Source organism: Leuciscus leuciscus (assembly GCF_965113295.1).
Source record: "Leuciscus leuciscus genome assembly, chromosome: 18".
Classification (NCBI taxonomy): Eukaryota; Metazoa; Chordata; class Actinopteri; order Cypriniformes; family Leuciscidae; genus Leuciscus; species Leuciscus leuciscus.
Genome location: NC_138742.1, coordinates 39,420,482 through 39,438,300, shown reverse-complemented (window position 1 = coordinate 39,438,300; position 17,819 = coordinate 39,420,482). Strand labels below are relative to the sequence as shown.

The window sequence follows — 17,819 nt, the reverse complement described above, 5'->3', positions numbered from 1 at the left end:
TCATGGCATCGAGGAGAGCGTAATCTTGATTAAAATATAAATACACTAAAACATGTGAGATGCAGTGTATACATAAGAACAGAACAGAATGATTGCTATTTACTTGCATGGTCAAATCAAAGTGTCCTATATAAAAAAGTTCATCCATCCATTTTGTGAACCACTTGTCCTATGCAGAGTCACGGTACATATCACACTTTCTCAGGCCGTAAACTGGGAAACATGACAGGGAAACTAGAGCACAATAGTATATTCAGAAATTAACCTTGATTAATAAATTCTACTGGTGAAATGTTTCAGAAAAGTAATCTCAGTAACAGTCAGGATCATCAGGACATTCATTCTGAATCACGACTGCATTTACTCGCAGTTCGTTTGAGTCTCTGGGCTCTGGAAGATTTTCTTTGTTTTTTTCATGACTGTTACTGCAAGTGCCAAGGAAGGTCAGGAACACCGGTATGAATATGATGCCATGGACGGCCCCAAACAGAATGACTAAGAACATGATTTTGAAGAAGGTCCTGAAGATGTAGCTTTTAGCAGCCGCGAGCACCACCACACCGGCGACAGTGGACACCGCACCCTGAACGATGGGATAGCCCAGTTTATTGATGGCATCCATGGCTTTCTCATTCGCTGAGGACTTTTCACTTGACACAAAAGCATAGGATATGTGAGCAGAGAAGTCGACAGAAAACCCGATACAGATAACAAGATTAATCATAGACACAGAGTCTAAACTAACATCCCATAATGCCATGAAACCAGCCACTCCCACAATGACAGATGCGATGGCAAATGTCACCCAGAGAGAGCAAAGAGGGTTTGGGATCAACAGGAGTGAAATGACTAACATTGCACATGTAGCAATTGCTAAGTTTTGGATTGTATTAGTGACGACGACAGCATATTGGTCGAAATAGATGAATGCAGGGTGGTACACTATCAGATCAACGGGTGTCTGCAACTTCCCACATTTTTCTGCGGTTTCTCTAAATGCATTCAGCATGTTCTTCTCATCAATTGCTGTGCGGATGTTCACAGTCTGAATGAACATACGTGACGCATGGATTTGATTGTTAGTGAAATTAACATCTTGACTAAAACCAGACAGATTAAGAAATGCAGTTAAATTACTTTTGAATTCCGTTTCAATGTCTAAATTGAAACCTGCACTCAGTCCAAACTGCATGTATGCACTCAGCCAAGAAATCGGTGAAATGCCTGAATCTACCATTGTCAGATTCTGGAAATTTTCCAAACACAAGTCAAGACTTTTGCGAGCAGTTGGGTTCCAGTACTGTAAGTCTTCATCCTTTATAACTAACATGACATTGGGACCAAAGGCAGAGAAGAATTCATCTTCTTCGTCATAGTAACTACCAACATATGAGCTGTCTGCTGCTAAATTTTTTAAATCTAGACCTTCCTGCATTTGGAAGCATCCATAGATACTGACTGCCAAATACCCGGCATAGATCAGACACACGAGCGCCTTAACCCACACTCTTGTTAAGAAAGGGCCATAATAGTTTTTGAAGAATGAATCCATTGGCATTTCAAATTCCTTATCTGTGTTTTTATCATATGCCCCACCAACACAACAGCCTCCATCATCACCAGTGGCTTCTGGGATTTTCATGCAGGTCAGCCAGTGTCTGTTGCCTTTCTCTCTCCGTCCGTTCAGTGCGAGACACGCGCCAAAGAAGGTGATGTTGAAGATGTAGCAGAACATAAGAGCTGTGCCGGTGTACATGCAGAAGGACTGAACTGAGCGGAAGGGCGTCATGAGGCCGATGTAGAAAGCCAGCACATCTGTCAGCGTGGTGATAGTGATGGACACGCCGGCCTCTTTGTACGTTTCTGCTAAACGAAGCTCAACGTCTTTATGAACTTCAGTCTTCTGCCAGCAGGAGATCATAATGAACATGTCATCAACGCCAACACCTGGAGGAAAGCAGAGACGGTGAGCCTGTGAACATCAGCTGTGAGACACCTACTACTAGATGATGAAATAAACGACATTTACCCAGAATCAGAAAGGGGGCTGTGGCCACGGTCATGGCAAATGGCATCCCACAGAACAGCAGCAGACCAAAGCTGGCCAACACGGCCAACCCAGCGGAGACGACTCCTAAATTGGCCACCCACACCTTCGTCCTGACAGGGTCTAACCTGAGGAAGGAGACAAGAGATAAATAACATAGCTAGTGATAGAAATGTGCTAATGTGATTTTTAATTCTTTATAATACCTTAAACAAGACAGAATAGAAATGGTTATGGCCAGGAAATACGTAACAGAGAAGAGGGGGATCACGGAGCCTGAATTGGCCTCCAACTCATTTTGTCTTGATATTGATGTAAAGTAAGACACATGGACCTGTAGAAATTCAACACAAAACACTGTTCAGTATAGTTACTGTATACACGTGAATTTGTTGCATTGTGTTGAAGCACAATGAAGAAATAGTTAGGGCAAATCATGACAGGACATGAATAGCCTGGAGAAAAATTAAGCAAATGTACATAGATTTAGTTCATTTTCTCAAAATATTGGAACTGTTGACCAAATGACTTTTGGTACTTGACTTACAGTTAATGGAGATGGTTAGATAAATGTCATATGATAGGGTGACCATACGTCCTCTTTTTCCAGGACATGTCCGGCCGGGATTTTGAGATTGCCCAAAATATCCGGGATTCGGCTTTTGCTTTCTATCGTCACCATTCAGAATTTTGTTTACATGCACACCTTTTGATTCAATAGGACTGAATTAATTCCTATTGGTGAATCTGAATAGTGTTTACATGAATGCTAAACAAGTGATTGATTGATGTGCGTTTTAGCATTGCTAAGAAAATTCCTGTGTTTTCGTCTCGGTCAGGATCCGTGTGAAGCAGAATGCATGACCTGCAAAGCTGGCATGTACGTGTCAGTGTCAAATAATGTAAACATAATGAATGGTGACTAGAAAGCAAAAGCCGAATCCCGGACATTTTGGGCGATCTCGAAATCCTGGCCAGACATGTCCTGGTTAAAGAGGACGTATGGTCACCCTATCATATGAGGGACATTTACACACACAATGGTCACTAGGTATCACTATGCTTGTAGATATAACTCACACTCATTTTTACTTACCGTTTTCTGTGCTGTAGAGTTTGAGAGTAGTTTTAGAAAGCCATCAAGCCAGTAAAGGTTTTCTTTTGTCTTCTTCTCGTCTAAGAAATAAAAAAGCCTGACCGCCTTTGCACTGGTCAGCTCTGAGCTATCCGGCTTTAGCTCTACGCCACCGATGGTTGTTCCCAAAAATGTGTCATTATTCATCGGATATGAAATGTTTAAAGAAACAATTTCAGTAGCAATATAATTTATAATGTCTAAAATTGCATTTGACATGCACCTTCCCTTTGTTTTGGCACAGATGTTTTCAAAAGTGTTTCCTGTCGTCATACTTTTCACTTGTCTATCTAACTCTATAATGTCGTTAAAAGCTGCTTCAGTTAATATATTTTCTCCTTGCAAACCTGTGAAGATCAAAGAGGCATAAGAGCCTTCAGACGAAAGCCGCAGCTGAGAAAACTCTTCAGATTGTGGGAAATTTTCCACCACAAGTGCCCTCTCCAACTTGGCAGGTCCATTGACAGGCGTAAACTGGTCTTCAATATCATTTGCCTCTCTCTCGTGAAGAAAGATGAAACCAGCTCCAAGTGCAGCAGCCACATATAAAGCTAATAAAATAAACACCCATGGATGTCTACCAACAACTCGACCAAGTTTTTCAAAGGCCAGAGACAGTGGCCTTTCGATGCAGTCTGTTTTACACTTCGCCATCCTCCACACACTTTAACAGTCTACAATGAATCTCTTGCTCTTTTGCAAAGCCCCAGAAACATCCTCCTTCTACAATGTTCTCAATGTTGTCATAACATACTTATAGACAGAGCTGAACACTAACAAATCATTTGTCACTCATTAACAAAATAAGGTTACTCATTAACAAACTTCCTTTATTGTCACCTGTCCTCTTTATCACTGCATGCTTAACTATTGGGCCATTTTCAATATTAAGAGACTGTAACTAGGATGTGGATACACAAGTAAATTCTAGTCTTTAAAGGAACACTCCACCATTTTTTGAAATAGGGCTTATTCACCTTCTTTCCTACATTTAGATAGGTGGGCAAATGCATTTTTGTCTCAGTGCATGCATTGTTTTAGTTTGACAGGGTCGGCGCTAGCTTAGCTTAGCATAATGAATGGAATCCTTTGTTGCCAGCTAGCATGTCCTGAGTAAAAGTGATATATAAAATAAAAAAAAACACCTAATTACTTCTTGTGGCTTGCATATTTCACAACAAGTACAAATAGCGATGCAGATTAACACTAGGCGATTTCTTATGCAGATATTGACTTGGGACTATATTAGGGGGAAGCACAGGCGAAGCACTGCTACTTGAGCACAGAGATATCAAGCCCAAGTAGCAGTGCTTCGCCTGTGCTTCCCCCTAATATAGTCCTTAATATATAAGTCAATATCTGCCTAGGAAATCGCCTAGTGTTAATCTGCATCGCTATTTGTACTTGTTGTGAATACGCAGGTCACAAGAAGTAATTAGGTGGGGTTTTTTAAAATTTTATATCACTTTTACTCAGGACATGCTAGCTGGCAACAAAGGATTCCATTCATTATGCTAAGCTAAGCTAGCGCCGACCCTGTAAAACTAAAACAATGCATGCACTGAGACAAAAATGCATTTGCCCACCTATCTAAATGTAGGAAAGAAGGTGAATAAGCCCTATTTCAAAAAACGGTGGAGTGTTCCTTTAAAGAAATAATTGAGTACAACACCCCGGCAACTCCTCCATCCAGAGAAATATTTGATAGAACTCAAAAACTGCATTAGCTAATGCAGATTCACTTCTTCAATAAGGGCAAAAGACGTAAGTCCAGTATAAAAATAGAAACACTTTATTTTATGATATACAAAAAATCATTAAATAAAAAAACCAGTAAAAAATTCCAATCATCCACATAAGGACACTTAAAGGCATCAAGACAACAGAATCAAGAGGTTACATCAAAAACACACATTTACAAAGAGAAAACAAATTTAAACAAAATATCTTACCTGCAGAAATGACAGGAACAACAGGATATTTTCCTTTCTCACACAACATGATATATTCTGCCCTCGTAAAAGAGTTCCCCTTCTTCAACTAGGCAGACAGATAACTCCTTCCACAAGAAAGTTGAACTGAAGCATGGATTTATTAACACAACCACTTCAAATGCAAGTGGGACAGAGTAAAAAGACAAAGCTTCTATAAATGATTGCAAAGATGATGAAGAGATTGAGCTGCTTTAACCGTGTGACTATCAGAATCAACTGAGTAAAACAAGATGGCTGCACTTAAGGTCAGAGGTTACTCTCTCTGACAACATCAAAAACATACATGGACTAGCACCACCTAGTGGCTCTAAAAATAAACTACACTGAGAACAGTACATGATAAGAGAAAAACAATGAACAGAAACTACTCCACGCATTAGTTCTCAAGATTTCACAACCTTTATCAAAGTGTTTACAATTAAGTGGTAATGCTCCCTGGTTCTTTATATCAAATTTTATATTTGACATTTGTGATGCTTTGAAATTTTTTGTTGGGTCGTAATATTAAATGTAACAAATTGGCCATCAAACTTGCCAATTTCCACAAACAAACATTGAAATCGTGGAAGTTGCCTTTTGTCATAAATATTGGAAAGATGGGACAACTGATGGTGATTTCTTCTAATAAATCCCCAGAAATTAGATATATTAACCCTCTGGGGACCAAGCTGTTTTTGGGGTCCTTGAGATGTTCTGACATGCTCTGACATTTGTGCTTTTTTCAGTTATTTATAAACATGTTAATGGCAAAGGTGTAAATTCACTCTATATAGCACAAACAGGGCTACCATAATATGCGAGCAACGTGTATGTAGATGTTTGTATTTTTAAGAGAATAATGTTTATGCGTGGTTATTGGAAAAAAATAAAATGAAAGTTGCTGATTTAAGAACACAAAACACATATTAAATATGTGTCCACAAGACTTTTGATTAATTGATGTTGTCCCTTTGAGTTCTAGCTTCAAAATTATGTGAAAATCATCCTGCCTAATTTTTCACATAAAACACTACATTGATTTAAACATTGTAAAACAGTTTTTTTGTCAGAAGAGGTTTATGCGTGGGAGTGGTAATGGGTCATTAATATTAATGAGATTCAGACCAGGGGTGTGACATAGACGCTCCCCCAAGTGCTAATGGGCCATCAAGTGAGGCAGCCTTAACAAAGAATGAGGAGATTCAAATGTTTTGTTTTTCAATCTGTTTTATTGTAATTTTGTTTAAAGTTGAAAACTATTTTTATCATATATTTTACAGAGTACTATTCCAGCACATGCATAACTGATGGACATTTAGCAATGCTGATAAAGTAACACAATATAAGCTCTTTTATATTAACATTACCAATCAATAATTGTTATATTGTGCATATAACAACACATTTGTTGCAAAGCCACACAGGCACATATAGGCTACATTTGTATCATCACTAAGTATATAAACAAAATGTAACTAACATCTGTAAAATAGTAGGTAAATATGTACTTACTCTTTCTGATTTCTGACTGTGTTGTTAAGCGCACTCCGAGTTGCAGGCGGAGGTAGTGATGAAGCTACATTCCTTTTAAAAAAGTTGAAGAACATTATTACATAAATATAACTATAGTAGCATTAGTCTATAATGAATAACTGATGTAAATAATTGTAGACGCGTGCAATAATGCGTGTCAATGGGCCATTACCGGAGAGGCACACCGCAAACATTAGCCTAACACATTTGTGCACTTCATTAACTGGGTATATTTACACATTTCAGCACATTTACACACATTTACAACTGATATTTGCGAGCATGCATCGTTAATGATAATGAGGCAGCATTTATATAGTCAAAATATAATCTAAACACCTACTAGGCCTACTTTCTAAAATAATTTCTAAATTCTATCTTTCATACATAATGATCTAAACATATCATTTACTGCTAGGCTACACATACAAATACAAATTTTCTTAACCAAGGGGTGTAGCATATGTACACAAAGAAACAAAACAAAACATTTTTGACGTTGAAATGGTACGAGATATTAAATTCATGGTATAGATATGCACTTTCATTAGATCGTGTTGAATATAGGTAGATATCAAATGTCAATACTCTGGATGGCAAGTCCACCCAGTATAATATGTAAGCTCATGTTTTGAATAGCTTGTCAACTAATGCAAGTAAGAATAAATACTTACTCATCCGAAATTCTATCCACGGCTGGATCAATTTGCTCTTCAAAATACAAACGGTCGTCATCAGAGTAGTCGCGCTCCTCTTCTGATGAAAATCTGGACTCTTCGTCGCTAGTATCCAGGACGAACTGAAGGGCTTCCGCACCGGTGTACCGTGTCATCTTCCCAACGCGCAGGTGACTGAATGATGAAACTTGAAGCGTTTAATGCATTTGCTTGGGGGCGTTTACCTGTTTTGCATAGATGGCTTAACACATTATCTTGTGAATAGCGCGCTCCGCGAGTAGGCGTGAACGAATTAAAGTCAATGAGCTCGTAATGAGCTCGACTGGAATCGCTCTCTTTTTATACAGATTACAGATTACAAATTACTTCATTTAAAAGCTGCGATCTCAAGCTTTATGCCCGTGGGCAGGGGCGATTCTAGGATTTTCATTTTAGGGGGGCTCAGCCCCCAATGAGGGTATGATAAAAAAAAAAAAAAAGTTAGTTTATGGTCTAATGCTCATTATTAACTAGTTTCATTAATTCATCCAGTAACATGCATATGGCACAGTTTTATAATCACTGAGGAACCGAATGTGAGGTATTTAGGGGGGTTCGGGGGCATGCTCCCCCGAGAAAATTTTGATTTCTCTGATCTACATATGTGCATTTTAAGATGTTTTGAAGGCCAAAAAAATTGGATAACAATAGCTTTAAAACCATGTGCCGGCAGCTGTTTTTTTCTCCCCTCATCAGCATCACACTCTTTTTCTCTTTGTTTTTCTCTTGCTCTGTCTTTTCCCCTCCTAAAGCTGAGCTTTGACTGATATAGGCTTTTCATTTTTGTCTGTCAGTGAAGAAAGTAAACATAGGGTCAACTGATAGGTTGATTTATGAATAATTTTCTCAGACAAAGCTACCAGGAAAGCTAGGAAACTAAGTTTATTAAATTCATTCACAATATGTACACATTCATTATTGATCTAGGGCTAGGCCTAATATATGGCCGTAGACAGGGCTTTATAATCAAAGAGGTCATAAATTTGAGGTTGTTATGGGGTTAAACATTTTTATTTCTCTGATATGTGCATTTCAAGACGTTTGAAGGCCAAAAAAGGATAAGAAATAGAATTAAAACCTGCTCTCTCCTCATCTCCATCTGTCTTTATCTCTCAGTCTCCTGATCTTGCCCTGTCTCTTCCCCTCCTAAAGCTGAACTTTTTTAATTTACTGAAGGCTACAAATTGTATTATATTAATTCTCAACATGTGCACATGCATTATTAATCTTGTGCCTATGAAAACGGCTTTGTTAATGTTTCTTGTCCCCTCACAATGACATAATTACACGTTATATAGGCCTATTTTCAGCTCAAAATGGCGAAATTCGACAAAAGATTATTAGTTTTCTAATTATTTTTGTCATTCGTTTAACATTTATGACCTAAAAAACTGTCAAATATAAAATGTTTAGTTTAGCTACTTGCATCTTCTTAACTCGCACTTGACCGTAAACTGAAGCGTCAGTCGTGCTGCTAAAATTCGCGCACAGCAGCTTCTGCGAACACAAATTTGTGTAGCCTACACTTAATCACAAATGTTTCACAAAAGTTTAAAAAGGGCCTAGTGACGCCTATGGTTCTCACTCTGCGTGTGTTTCGCGCTGGATGACGGTTGTGCTGAGCGGTGCAGGTACAGAGAAGTAGAAGAGAAGAGGATGACACCATTTGCTAAGCGGGGATGTTTTCATTTTCATCCTTAACACATACATTTAAACCACAAACTACGGAGTATGTTTTGGGCATTATTTAACCTTGTCAAAGACAATTTTTTTTTTTAGAATAACAACATTTCTTACTCCAAGTTTTAGGGGTGCTGAGCTCCTTTTTAGGGGTGCTGAAGCACCCCTAAAAAGGGGCTAGCCTCGCCCATGCCCGTGGGTCTGTTTGCCTGTTTGACTGAATTTTCGCGGAGTTATAGATCATTTTCGAACGCGTTTCAAATGGGAGTTTACTGACAGAGAGAAGGCAGAAATCGCATCATGTTAAAATTTCTTTATTTGTCAAAAAGCAAAACACTTTATTTTTATTGTGAGTATACAGAAAAAAAATAGAAACTGAACAGGATCGATTGATGTATAACACGAAAATTAAAGATCAAAATTAACAGAGCATTTTGTGTTTATTTTTCATTGCTAAAAAAAAACCGAGCAAAACGCGCGGGCGCGTTTTTGGTCCCCAGAGGGTTAAAGATCATTTACATGCTTTACATGTGACAAACAAGGTTGAGATTTTTATGGATGATCTTGTAGTTGAACATCTCCAGAGAGAACACGCAAGGAGAGTTCGCAAGAAGGAGAAGAAGGCGCTTGCGAAGATCTTCCTCTAAGACTCAACTTCCCCAGAATGGACTGATCCGTCGTGGCCAGCAGTTAATAAAAATGATCAGACAAGTTGAAAGATTAAATAGGAAATTAATAAACATTTTGAAAAGTTTTATGGCTGAAAATGAAATAGACGGCCCAGATGATGAAGTGTTTGATTTGCAGGACAAGCTTGAATTACTTAAAGCATAATTCAGGCTTGACCTGCAAACTTAAGGGTCATTGTTACAAGTATTATGTGTGTTGGTGTGTGTGGTTTCACAGTGCTTCGGTTGTTGAGACCCATGCATTTTTAAAAGAAACTGAACATCCTTTGCTTCTGACAGTGAAAATGTGAGAGGCACTGGGTGGGGTCTCAACAACTTTATAGGGTTAGTTCACCCAAAAATGAAAATGTTGTTCCAACCCCGTAAGACTTTTATTCATCTTCAGAACACAAATTAAGATATTTTTAGGATGAAATCTGAGAGCTTTGCATCTGCCAGCCCAGAAAAAGACATCGTTAAAATAGTCCAAGTGACTACAGTGGCTCAACCTTAAGTTTATCAAGTGACTAGAATACTTTTTGTGCGAAAAAACTAAAACAAATAAGGACTTTATTCAACTATTCAGTTTCTTCTGTGTGGGCCTCTGAGTGAGATCACGAGAGTGCCACGACGCATGCGCGAGAAATGAAGCTCTAGCATAAGTTCTGCCGGGAAGACTCAATTGTTACGTCACTTATTACCTTCTCATCTAAGAGGGCTCTGGGCTTCATGTCACAGGAAATAACTCAAGTGGCAACCGAACAAAGAGTCCTAAAGGAATTGCTGGAGGAAATTAAACAACTGAAAAAAGAGGCACAAGAAAAGGACAAGAAAATTGAACAACTGGAAAGAAGAATTGATGACTTGGAGCAGTATTCAAGGAAGGATGACCTGTTGATATCAGGGCTTGAAATAAAACGCTCTTATGCGCAGGCAGCAGCCCGTGGTGGGGGAGAGAAAAATCTGTTAAATCCTGCTTCAAGTCCTGAATTACCAACGCTTGAACAACAGGTAATCAAGTTCTTTGACAGCAATGGCATTACAATAAATAGTGAGAACATTGTTGCTTGCCATACTTTGCCCCAGAGAGACCCCAAGAAGTCAAATATTCTGATTCGCTTTGCTAATAGGAAGCACAAAATGGAGGTGCTTAGGAATGGCAGGAAATTAAAGGGTACAGGTGTTTATGTGAATGAGCACCTAACTAAGAGAAATGCTACAATAGCAAGAGAAGCAAGGATTTTGAGGAAAGAAAAGAAGATTCAAGACACCTGGACAAGAAACTGCAAAGTTCTGATCAAGCTTAACGGACATCCAGAAGAAGCTAAAGTGATCACTGTTAAGGATATAACAGAGCTGGACCAATATAAATGACTGAATATTGCCATGGATCACCCAGATTGAAAGAAAGGGAATGCCATGAAAGACAACAAATTGGATATATGACACAACCAGATGGACCTACCTCAACTACAAACACTGTAAGAACAGATTATGGTTATTCTGATTATGAAAATCTGCAATTTAAAACGTTTGATTATACAGAGTATAAACCACAAGATATGCAAAATGATCTTGATCCAGATAACAATTTTTATACAAAAATACTGAACAGTTGTGAATACTTTACTGAAGACCATTTTGAGGCCCAAATGACTCTAAGAGATTCATTGTCCATTATACATTTCAACTGTAGGAGTCTTAATTCAAATTTTCCTAAGATCTTAGACTGTCTGGAACAAACAAAAAATAAATTCTCTGCAATAGCAATTTCAGAGACATGGCTTGGCTGTGAAGAGCAATCTTGCTTGTTCAAAATAGAAGGATCCAATGCATAAAGTAGAAATTGTCAAAAAGGCGGGGGAGTCGCATTGTATATTGATCAGAATTTGAGAAGTAAACTAGTCAGTAGTAAGTGTTTAATTCTGGACAACATTATGGAATGTGTCACAGTGGAAATTCAATTCAACTCAATTCAAATTTATTTGTATAGCGCTTTTCACAATACATATTGTTTCAAAGCAGCTTTACAGAAAGTGCATTTCAGGAATGTACATAGAGAAATACAGTTAGTTAATCATGTATTGATTTAGGGCATAAACATATCGCCAGCGTTGAGTTGTCTCTTCACGGGCGTCGAGTCGTCTCTTCACGGGCGTCGAGTCGTCTCTTCTCGAAATTGAGATTGAAAAATCAAAAAATGCCATAATAAGCTGTGTGTATCGAAAACCAGGGTCTTGTATTGAAAAGTTTCAGGAAATAATGATTGATTTGTATGAGGATATAAGTAGTAAAATGGTCTTTGTCTGTGGGGATTTTAATATTGATCTGCTCAATCCTCAAAAACAAAACACTGTTACAGAATTGATTAATTCTATGTACAGTTTATGCTTGTATCCATCCATAACAAGACCAACTCGAATAACAAAATCCAGTGCAACCCTGATTGACAACATATTCACTAATGTTCTAGAAAGTGAAATAATAAGTGGAGTTTTAATTACTGATATATCTGACCATCTACCAGTTTTTACAGTAATAAAAAGAGTGTTTAAATCAGTAAAAGAAAACAAAAAAATCATAGTAAAAAGGTTCAAATCTCAAGAGGCTATTTCTAGATTTAAGAATGAACTAATGGAACAAAGTTGGGATAATGTTTATGTAGACGATGTAAATACTGCATATGATACATTTATCAAAATCTTTATTACTTTGTATGAAAAACACTGCCCTCTAGTTAATAAAGTTATGAACCATAGATTTACAGGAAAGCCCTGGTTTACGAGGGGAATTCAAAAAGCATAAACTGTACAAAGACTTCTTGCGAAAGAAGACAAAAGAGGCAGAATGTACATACAAACAATATAAGAACAGATTAACTAGTATTATAAGATTAAGTCAAATTAATTATTATGGTGCTCTTTTGGAGAAGAATAAAAGTAATATAAAAAACTTGGAGTGCTTTAAACAAACTAATCAAAAAGGGAAATCAAAATGCTGACATTCCAACTGAATTTCTAATAAATGATAGAACTTTGATCAATCAATCTGATGAAATTGCAAATCAGTTTAATCAATATTTCATTAATATTGGCCCTAAATTGGCTAAAGAAATAGTCAACATTAATCAAGTGGATGTTTTGAGTAAAATACCAACCACTGATAAAACTATATTTATTCAAGCCACTGATGAAAATGAAATAATTTCAGTTGTCAAAAACTGCAAGACGAAGATGTCAGCTGACTGCAGGGCCGGCCCGTGGCATAGGCGGAATAGGCAAATGCTAGGGGCGCCACTCAACCATAGGGGCGCCAAAATGAGTGAACGAGTGATTTTTTATTTTTTTACTTTTATTTTATTTTATTTTAATAATACTATTTTAAAACCATAAATTTGAAATATTACCAAATAAAGCAGAAAAACTCCACAAAAACTTAACTAAGTCTCCCGACTCCGGTCCGGCGCATTAATCTTCCCCCGACCAGCGAGTGCTTGAAGTGCGTCAGAAACAGAGCGCGCACGATCAGTTGTTGGTAATTTGTGGTGTTGCGTCGCCTCTCGCCGCGTCCAATGTAGACAGCATTGCTTTTGTTTGCGGGCGCTTTACACAAACACCCCTGTAGAAATGGGGTGTCACAAACACCCCTGTAGAAACGGGGTGCTCGCGCCAGGTCTAGACACGGTGAAAGTTACCTGATTGTGATGGATGGCCGAATTTACATGCACATTATAAATTAGCATTATAGTCTGCAATAGACACAGTGCCAAAAAGAAGAGAAGAGGATAAAAGGGAATAAAGACAGAGGTAAAGTGATGGAATGAATGAACAGTTTATCTAATTGCATAGTAGTAAGATACTATAATTTAATGGCAGTTATTTTTACCTTAAACTTTATGCTAGCAGTTGTTCTGAGTTCGCCAGAGGCCGCAGACAGTGTGATTTGTAACAGTCATGTCAGTTTTTTAGACGCATTTAGGCCTTCTATCACTTTTTTTAATTAATGTTTTACTCTTTGTGCAGTTTTGGGGGGATATATGTGTCAGGATTCCATCTCCACCACCCCGCTCATCTTCACCTCCGCCCACTCATTCTCTCTCTCCGCCCATTCATCAAGTCACCCGTTCACTCTCCCCTGATTACTGATCACCGTCACCTGTGTCCCATCACCAGCACTCCCTATATAACCCACAGTCACCCTTCACTCAGTGTCTGGTCTCGTCATTACATGACCCACAGACTCCCGATCACCTTCCTGGATACCTACCAGCCTTTCATCCTCTCTGATCCGTCCTGCCTGCCATCCTGTTCTGCCTTCAGCCTGAGATCTTCTGCAAAGAGAAAGAAAGACAAAGACATTACCAACCAGCTAAGCATCCTCTGTTAATCTGTGTTACTGTTACTCACCATCTGTCAGCATCTCCGCACTTCCTGCAATAAAACCATTAACCTTACCATCTTGCCTGCATCCTCTGTGAACCCTGACAGTGTTCTGACATGCTCTGACATTTGTGCTTTTTTCAGTTATTTATAAACATTTTAATAGCAAAGGTGTAAATTCACTCTATATAGCACAAACAGGGCTACCAAAATATGTGATCAACATGCATGTATATTTTTGAATTTTTAAGAGAATAATGTTTATGTCACGGTGTGGGTTTTGTCTTGTTCCTTGTTAGTGTCTGTCATATTATTCCCTGCTTGTCATGTGATCCTGCCATGTGTCTTGTCATGTTCAGTTGTTCCCCGTTATGTTGATTAGTCTTCACAGGTGTTTCAGTTTACCACGCCCCCTTGTTATCTTGTTTAGCTTGTGTTCCCTGTGTATATATACCCTGTCTGTTTTAGTATGTGTCACGGAGTCCTTGTGTATTTATCACGCCACTTCTGTTTCTTCTGTGTTTTGGATGGATTATGATATCGACTATTGCCTGGACTGGATTTTGAGTAATGGATTTCCCTATTAAACATTTCATACTGCACCCTTGGATCTTTCCCTTCTTCCCAAGTGTGGATCGTGACAGAAGGACTCCGTCATGTCAAGATCCAGCAGTATGTTTACCAGTGCCTCTTCCCCAGCCACCGAGCGGGAGAGGGGGCAAGGTTTTGAGGGGACCCGATTGGTCATTTTTCGCGGGACCCGTGGAGGCCGCAGTAGAGGAGGTGGACGAGAGAAAGACCAACACCACTCTCCACTCTGGCCCCTCTTCGACCCTGGGTTGGTGGTTTCCAGCCCAGTTCCGGTGGTCCCAGTTCCAGTGATCCCGAGGCCGGTGGTCCCGAGGCCGGTGGTCCCGAGTAAGGTGGTCCCGAGTAAGGTGGTCTCTGTTCCGGTGGTCCCAGTGCCGGGGGTCCCAGTGCCGGGGGTCCCGAGTAAGGTGGTCTCTGTTCCGGTGGTCCCAGTGCCGGGGGTCCCAGTGCCGGGGGTCCCAGTTCCAGTGGTCCCGAGTCCGGTGGTCCGAGTTCCGGTGGTCCCAGTCTCGGAGGTCCCCGTGCAGTCTGAGATAGACAGAGCAGCTGAAACTCTGTTGGATTACTTTGAAAGACTACATCAGATCCTGGAGAGTGCCAAGACTGTCCACGGCACGCCTGCCGAGCCTGTGTCTTCGGACAAGATGGCCGCCGCTGAGCCTGTTCACGTCATGCCTGCCGAGCCTGTGTCTTCGGACAAGATGGCCGCCGCCGAGCCTGTTCACGTCACGCCTGCCGAGCCTGTTCACGTCACGCCTGCCGAGCCTGTGTCCCCTGACAAGATGGCCACCGTCGAGCCTGTGTCTGTTCCTGAGCCTGAGCCGGTGGCGTCTGTTCCTGAGCCTGAGCCGGTGGCGTCTGTTCCTGAGCCTGAGCCGGTGGCGTCTGTTCCTGAGCCTGAGCCGGTGGCGCCAGTTCCAGTGCCTGAGCCGGTGGCGCCAGTTCCAGTGCCTGAGCCGGTGGCGCCAGTTCCAGTGCCTGAGCCGGTGGCGCCAGTTCCAGTGCCTGAGCCGGTGGCGCCAGTTCCAGTGCCTGAGCCGGTGGCGCCAGTTCCAGTGCCTGAGCCGGTGGCGCCAGTTCCAGTGCCTGAGCCGGTGGCGCCAGTTCCAGTGCCTGAGCCGGTGGCGCCAGTTCCAGTGCCTGAGCCGGTGGCGCCAGTTCCAGTGCCTGAGCCGGTGGCGCCAGTTCCAGTGCCAGTTCCGGTGGCGCCAGTTCCAGTGCCAGTTCCGGTGGCGCCAGTTCCAGTGCCTGAGCCGGTGGCGCCAGTTCCAGTGCCTGAGCCGGTGGCGCCAGTTCCAGTGCCTGAGCCGGTGGCGCCAGTTCCAGTGCCTGAGCCGGTGGCGCCAGTTCCAGTGCCAGTTCCGGTGGCGCCAGTTCCAGTGCCAGTTCCGGTGGCGCCAGTTCCAGTGCCTGAGTCGGTGGCGCCAGTTCCAGTGCCTGAGTCGGTGGTGCCAGAGCCGGTGGTGCCTGTTCCCGAGCCGGTGGTGTCTGTTCCCGGGCCGGTGGTATCTGTTCCCGAACCGGTGGTGCCTGTTCCCGAGCCGGTGGTGTCGGAGCCGGTGGTGCCTGTTCCCGAGCCGGTGGTGTCGGTTCCCGAGCCGGTGCCTGTTCCCGAGCCGGTGGTGTCTGAGCCGGTGGTGTCTGTTCCCGAACCGGTGGTGTCTGTTCCCGAGCCGGTGGTGTCGGAGCCGGTGGTGCCTGTTCCCGGGCCGGTGGTATCTGTTCCCGAACCGGTGGTGTCTGTTCCCGAGCCGGTGGTGTCGGAGCCGGTGGTGCCTGTTCCCGAGCCGGTGGTGTCGGTTCCCGAGCCGGTGGTGTCGGTTCCCGAGCCGGTGCCTGTTCCCGAGCCGGTGCCTGTTCCCGAGCCGGTGCCTGTTCCCGAGCCGGTGGTGTCTGTTCCCGGGCCGGTGGTGTCTGTTCCCGAGCCGGTGGTGTCGGAGCCGGTGGTGCCTGTTCCCGAGCCGGTGCCTGTTCCTGAGCCGGTGCCTGTTCCCGAGCCGGTGCCTGTTCCTGAGCTGGTGTCTGTTCCCGAGCCGGTGGTGTCTGTTCCTGAGCCGGTGGTGTCTGTTCCTGGGCCGGTGGAATCCGTTCCTGAACCGGTGGTGTCTGAACCGGAGGTGTCTGTTCCTGAGCCGGTGGTGTCTGTTCCCTGGCCGCCCGAGGGAAAGTCTCCGCCCTGGCCGCCCGAGGGAAAGTCTCCGCCCTGGCCGCCCGAGGGAAAGTCTCCGCCCTGGCCGCCCGAGGGAAAGTCTCCGCCCTGGCCGCCCGATGGACTGTCTGCTCTGCCCTGGCCGCCCGATGGTCTGTCTGCTCCGCCCTGGCCGCCAGATGAACTGTCACTCCCTGTCCCCGTTTCCCTCCATGGACCTGGCCCCCCTTCCCTCCCCCTGATCCTCCACCACTCCACCTCCCGCCTGGATTTTTGTTTGGTCTGTCACGTCTTGTAGCGTCTGGTAGCCGCTCCATAGAGGGGAGGTTATGTCACGGTGTGGGTTTTGTCTTGTTCCTTGTTAATGTCTGTCATATTATTCCCTGCTTGTCATGTGATCCTGCCATGTGTCTTGTCATGTTCAGTTGTTCCCCGTTATGTTGATTAGTCTTCACAGGTGTTTCAGTTTACCACGCCCCCTTGTTATCTTGTTTAGCTTGTGTTCCCTGTGTATATATACCCTGTCTGTTTTAGTATGTGTCACGGAGTCCTTGTGTATTTATCACGCCACTTCTGTTTCTTCTGTGTTCCTGTTTATGTTCTTGTTTTGGATGGATTATGATATCGACTATTGCCTGGACTGGATTTTGAGTAACGGATTTCCCTATTAAACATTTCATACTGCACCCTTGGATCTTTCCCTTCTTCCCAAGTGTGGATCGTGACAGTTTATGCATGGTTATTGAAAAAAAATAAAAATGAAAGGTACTGAAATAAGACCACAAAACACATACTAAATATGTCTTAATAAGACTTGGACAATGGATGTTGTCGCTTCGAGTTCTGGCTTCAAAATGATGTGAAAATCATTCTGCCTAATCGTTCACAATAACACAATACATTGATTTACACTATGTAAAACAGTTTTTTTTGTCAGAAGAGGTTTAT

General features: G+C 42.1%; 1 protein-coding gene across 1 annotated transcript; it reads right to left on the bottom strand.

Moving 5' to 3' along the window:
• Nucleotides 1-295: 295 nt before the first annotated feature.
• Nucleotides 296-3,896, bottom strand: LOC309480376 (patched domain-containing protein 3-like). Its single transcript, XM_082144808.1, has 4 exons — nt 3,144-3,896; nt 2,254-2,381; nt 2,030-2,175; nt 296-1,947 (listed from the first exon to the last, which is right to left on the bottom strand). The coding sequence occupies exons 1-4, from the start codon at nt 3,834-3,836 to the stop codon at nt 311-313; spliced, it is 2,604 nt and encodes an 867-aa protein (XP_082000934.1). The 5' UTR covers nt 3,837-3,896; the 3' UTR covers nt 296-310.
• Between the last annotated feature and the right edge of the window lie 13,923 nt (nt 3,897-17,819).